Source organism: Micropterus dolomieu, linkage group LG09, assembly GCF_021292245.1.
Source record: "Micropterus dolomieu isolate WLL.071019.BEF.003 ecotype Adirondacks linkage group LG09, ASM2129224v1, whole genome shotgun sequence".
NCBI classification, from domain to species: domain Eukaryota; kingdom Metazoa; phylum Chordata; class Actinopteri; order Centrarchiformes; family Centrarchidae; genus Micropterus; species Micropterus dolomieu.
The window spans coordinates 3015321-3021327 of record NC_060158.1 but is presented as its reverse complement, the minus strand read 5'-3'; the positions used below and the strand labels follow the sequence as shown (position 1 = coordinate 3021327).

Sequence of the window (6007 nt, the reverse complement as noted above, 5' to 3'; positions counted from 1 at the left end):
CTATGCAGACAGTTGTAAAGAAAGAACATCTTTTTCTTCTGTTCTCTACTTGTTATAGTTACACAGTATTAGGGGTGTGGGCTGTATTAAAAGTATCCACTGTTCTCCCATGCTCTAACACACAGTAACGATGAAATGTGTGCTGTTCTCACATTCTTCCTCTGTATGTACACATAAACAACAAGGCAGGGAAATATAAAAGGAATTTATTTTATTGTTTGGGTACATTATTGTTCAGTGTACATGCTCACATCTGAAACAAACTTTACGTGCTTGATAACTCTCCCACCCCGCAGACATCTACACGTCAATACCGATTTATATTCATAGCGGCAAGTGCTATGTAGCTCCACATAGGGGACACAGGAAGTGACATATAGCACCTTCATGCGGTGTCGGAACCGCGTAGGAAATTCACAGCCGCACCGGCAGAGCTCCAGAATGTGCGACTCGGCCGGCTCACGCGCGGACGCGCTTACAAGTGCGAGGGCCCGCCCAACGCTGCTTGCAGCTTTAATTGTCTTTACACTTGTTAAAGCACTTTGTAACTTGTTTTTGGAAAGTGCTCTACAAATAAAGAGTATTATTATTATTATTATTATATGTTGACCTGATGATGGCAATGAAAAGTCAGAGGATCATTAAAGTTGTTACAGTTGATACCACATTTCATCATAATCCATCCAACAGCTGCTGTAAGGAGCCAAAGTGGAGGACCGACGGACATTACTGTCCATAGAGCAACACTTGTAAAACTCTATATTTCTCCCCTTATTTATTTTTGTTTATTGTTTAATCTTGAATAGAAAATGTCAATTAAGTACAGTATCTGTACGCAGTTTAAGTTTACTGTTTGAGTATTAGCGGTGTCTGTCATCCACAGCTGCTTTAGATCTGTGTGTGTGATGCAGTCTGATACATGACCTCCCCTGCTGGACTTTGCGACTTACAGAACTAACGTAGAAACTACAGATCAGGTTACTTACATGATGATGTCACAGTGTCGCCATCAATAGTTACGTTAACTGTTAAGTTAAAGCAGGTTCCATTTCTGGAAAAAAGATAGAGGAAGATGTGAGTTCATATTCAGTCAGAGCTGTTTTTGGTCTTCTCGTCTATGTTGGTTTGAAAAGTTAAGATTCCTTCAGCTGATGGAGGCTGTGTGATACGTTTGAAAGCTCTGTAAACTGTTAAACCAAACAGGACGTCATGAAAATACTACAACTGGGTAAACTCCATCCACTGTCCACTGTGATCTGTCTGGAAAAGATGCTACTAATCGATAAAATGAGAGTTTAGGGTAATATTAGCGGGTCTGTCCTTCTCTGGTTTGGATTAAGGAATATTTCACAGTGACCACTTTGCCAAACTCATTGGTTCCATCTTCATTCTCATAATTTTAAATCTTACTTATGTTAACTTAAGTTGTGCATTTAGTTGTGCAAGATTTCCTCAAATGTTTATTCATTTATGATAAAAATATTATTTACAGAAGTTATTATGTTTATGTGTACAGTTGATGTCTTATTAACTCACATCTTGCTCGCCTGAGACATCACAACTACACCAGTCCTGGACGGAGACGGAGTGATTTTCATCCAGGAGCTCTCAGTTGACTTCAGGATGGTGTCATATACGTCAATATCAACGTAACCCATGATGAAGTTCATCCTGCCGTACATCTGCACACAAACATGGAGTCAGTTAGTCAGAGCAGACAAACATCTTTCATCGAAAGAAATATGAACAAATATCTTTGTAACAATATCTTTTTGTTTGATGTGTTTTTCTTTAACAATTTCTTGTGAACTTATTGTTTTGCAGAATACACTTCAGTAGAAACTGCACAGTAGCACTCAAGCTAACATTAACACGCTAAGATTAGTAGGCTGCACTTCAATACAACTGTTCTGTGACAAAATACGTTACGTCAATGGTCCAGTAACATGATTTGTTTTATAAAAACAAAACTATATAGCTTTGTCTGAGCTTTGTGAGATTCAGTCAGCGTAACTTTACCTGCACTTTCAAAGGTTTTTGAAAAAACAGTTGCCAAACTATTTGTTGATTACCTTGACAGTAATCCTCTCCTACACTCCAAAACAATTTGGGACCACGGGACTCAACAGAGTTGTCAAACTGTTACAAACTGTCTTGGTTTGCCTCTGATATGTACTGTAATTCTGTGACCGGGCCTCTCTAGTGCAACTAATTCTCAACGTGTGGTTATTGCCTATTTAAGTTCCCATCATATAGACAGTATTTATTTGTCTTTATTGATATTTGATGATGGAATGTCTTGATAGGGGGTGTTGATGGAACAGTGGATAAGGCACATGCCTTTGGTGTGAGAGACCTGGGTTCAACTCCCCACTGTGACTCCCCTGAGAGCAAGACACTTCTGATATATAGCAATTGTAAGTCGCTTTGGATAAAAGCGTCAGCTAAATAAACAAATGTAGAGGCAGGGCAGTTATACAACATTAAACTGTCCAATGAAAACATGAAGTTGACTAACAAATGAATGTTGACTCAACGGAAATCTGGAGGATGATGATGAAATGCATGCTGGGAGTTGTTGCTATTGTCGATAAAAGGGTCAGAGTGAGAACAATTCCAGCCATCTGGACTGTACTTTGTTAGATGTGGACTTTGTTAACACAAGATTGCTGATTGAAAATGGCCACTTGTTAAGTTATTTTAAGTTACCTTTTTACGACAAATCTACCGGGTAAATCATCAACCTATCCGTTGGAGTTCGTACAGAATTCAAACCAATGACCCCACTATGAGTTCAGGACTTTAGAGATCAGACAGCTTTGGAGTTGTTGAGTCTCCTGATGGAGCTAAAGTAGCTGGTTCTAGGCTTCCGTCAGTCTATATGCTATCTAGGCTAACGCCATCCTGACTCCGGCTCAGTACTACACAGACAAAACACCCATCTGAACATCTCAGTCTCACGAAAAAATAATTTCTTATCCCCAGTTTGTGCCTCCCATGTGTCAATGTTACATTCAAGGTGGTTTATCTATATATTTACTGCTGTTCTAACAATAACTCTAATAACCATCTGATAAAAAAAAAAAATCTGTTGCTGCACTTGTCTTCTGGGATTTCACAGAATTGCAGTGCATTTATCTTGAAAAGAAATGTATGCTTAGCTTTAAATCAAATGGAGTGCTAACGCTAACAGATGAGAGGCATAAACTGAGGCTAAGAATTCCCCGAAAAGCTGAATACTGCTTCAGTGCCTGAGTACTAATTCTAATCTAAAGACCCGGGAAGGAAGCCTTACCATGCTGGGGTCGGCCAGGGACAAAGGAGTGACCAAGGGTTGGCATTCTTCAGGTGTCACAGCCGAGCTGCTCAGAAACAGCCCAACAACCAGGAAGTGAGTGCTGAACCACAGATTCATGATGCTACAGCTGGTGAGCTTCAGAAGTGGAAACCAACACTGAGCCGTCTGGCCATTATGTTTGTGACTGCTTGCATTATTTACATAAAAAGCGTATCTCTCTGCTTGTTCAAAGGGGATTCGGGGTTTGCTGTGGTTGTAGGATTTCATAATGAAATTGTCTGGTTTCTGTATCAATCATTTACTAACTTGTTGATTTGCCCTTGGCCACCAAAAAACACACTGAGTATACAGAGCAGCACACGACTGCTTCCATCCAGCTGAAACCTGGACTGAGAAAGCCTGAGCTCTGCTCTGCTGCTGCAATATCCAAAACCCCATTAATCAGTGTTGATACAGCTACAAACGCAAGTCACAATTCACAATCAGTGTAGAAAAGTACGTGTCCTCATCTCAGTGCGTGATTACAGACGCTTTCATAAAGCGTGTTTATTTGATGCTAAAGGTACCCTTGTGCTACCCGTGAGGCACAACTATAGGGGTTAGCCGGTTGACATACATAAAGTCAGTGACTTAGGTTTAGGCACTGTAGCTAGTAGCATTTCCGGTCTGCACGAGACAGCCCAGAGCATCTTATACAGACACTAAAGGGTACACCTTTGGTGTCCAAGAACTACGCTTTGTCACTTTTTCTGAAACGCCCTGAGATGAGAACAGTCTGAAAGGTAAGAACATTTAAAGGTGGGGTAAGCAACTCTGGAGAAATCCAATATCTTAAAGTAGGCTGAATAGACCTCAACAGTGACTGAGGTCTGTTTCCAAAAGTGAGAACCACATTCATCTGCTACACTGACGTTTCAGAAAGCCAACAATGGTTGCTCAGACTTCGCCTCAGGTGACTCCAACGACCACGGTCATTCCAACAGCCAGGAGCACCAACGAGCCAAGCTGTATCCATCCCCTTGATAACAGCTGGGACTTCCTGCCAGTCAGTACTGAAGAAACGTCTTCGAGTATCTTCAACCACTCTCCAGTGCCCTTGATTTTAACCTCCCTTGGATAACTACGATCTGGATGAATGAGAGTCTTCTCAGACACCTAACTACGCAGCTTTCATAAATGACCACAACCCTGACTGTCTTCATACCGGCCCTTGTAGTGATTCTCTAAAAAAGGCAGCATGTCAGAAGGGGAGGTCACTGCATTTGGTTTTTCTGAAGCCAACAATGAACTCTTTGGTCTACTGTTAGTTGGTGTTTGTACAGCGAACAGACAAACCCTTCGACCCACATCAGATCAGTAGCGTCACTTCAGCCTAAGGATGGATTCAGACTAAAACATGTGCTGCAGCAAAAATACCAGTCTTCCCATTAATTTTGAGTAGATGCCAAAAAACAAAATGAATACCTGATGTCACTGTCACGATCCTGTTTCTCTGTGTAGCCTTGTTTATTATTTCATTCATTGGCAAGTTTAAGTTTACTTAGTATCGGTCTTATCTTAGTTCGTAGTTCTGTGTCTTAGTTCCTTGTCTTGTGCCTTAGTTCAGGTCTTAGTGGTGACTCCTGGTCTGTGTACTTCTGTGTGGATATATTGCCCCTATCTGATCCCAGTTCAGTTTGTTTTCCCTGTGGGTTGTAGTTTCTTTGTGATCAGTCTGCTTGTCTCTGGATTAGTTTGTTATTTATAATATTCTGAATTGTTCCATCATATTTTGATATGGCTTGTGTTTAGTAACCTGTGTTTTGTCTGTTTCCCCAGTAATCCCTCTGCCTGGTTGTCTCGTTAGTCGTTATCCCTCTAACCTGGTTGCTCCCGCCTGCTTGTTTGTCCCTGGTGCTGGTCATGTAATTAGAATATCATCAAAAAGTTGATTTATTTCAGTAATTCCATTCAAAAAGTGAAACTTAAATATTATATTCATTCATTCCACACAGACTGATATATTTCAAATGTTTATTTCATTTAATTGGGATGATTAAAACTGACAACTAATGAAAATCCCAAATTCAGTATCTCCGAAAATTAGAATATTACTTAAGACCAATACAAAAAAAGGATTTTTAGAAATGTTGGCCAACTGAAAAGTATGAACATGAAAAGTATGAGCATGTACAGCACTCAATACTTTTTGCCTGAATTACTGCAGCAATGCGGCGTGGCATGGAGTCGATCAGTCTGTGGCACTGCTCAGGTGTTATGAGAGCCCAGGTTGCTCTGATAGTGGCCTTCAGCTCTTCTGCATTGTTGGCTCTGGCGTATCGCATCTTCCTCTTCACAATACCCCATAGATTTTCTATAGGGTTAAGGTCAGGCGAGTTTGCTGGCCAATTAAGAACAGGGATACCACGGTCCTTAAACCAGGTACTGGTAGCTTTGGCACTGTGTGCAGGTGCCAAGTCCTGTTGGAAAATGAAATCTGCATCTCCATAAAGTTGGTCAGCAGCAGGAAGCATGAAGTGCTCTAAACCTTCCTGGTAGACGGCTGCGTTGACCTTGGACCTCAGAAAACACAGTGGACCAACACCAGCAGATGACATGGCTCCCCAAACCATCACTGACTGTGGAAACTTTACACTGGACTTCAAGCAACGTGGATTCTGTGCCTCTCCTCTCTTCCTCCAGACTCTGGGACCTTGATTTCCAAAGGAA

The 6007-nt window shown here is 41.2% G+C and overlaps 1 protein-coding gene across 1 annotated transcript in view; it reads right to left on the bottom strand.

The window, feature by feature from the left end:
• Positions 1-3444, bottom strand: part of LOC123976598 — a 7334-nt gene extending 3890 nt beyond the window's left edge. The window contains exons 1-3 of the mRNA XM_046058903.1: positions 3296-3444; positions 1537-1682; positions 987-1051 (exon numbers count right to left, since the gene is read on the bottom strand). Of these exons, the coding sequence (XP_045914859.1) occupies positions 987-1051; positions 1537-1682; positions 3296-3415 (331 nt within the window). The 5' untranslated portion in view covers positions 3416-3444. The remainder of the gene's footprint in view (positions 1-986; positions 1052-1536; positions 1683-3295) is intronic.
• Between the last annotated feature and the right edge of the window lie 2563 nt (positions 3445-6007).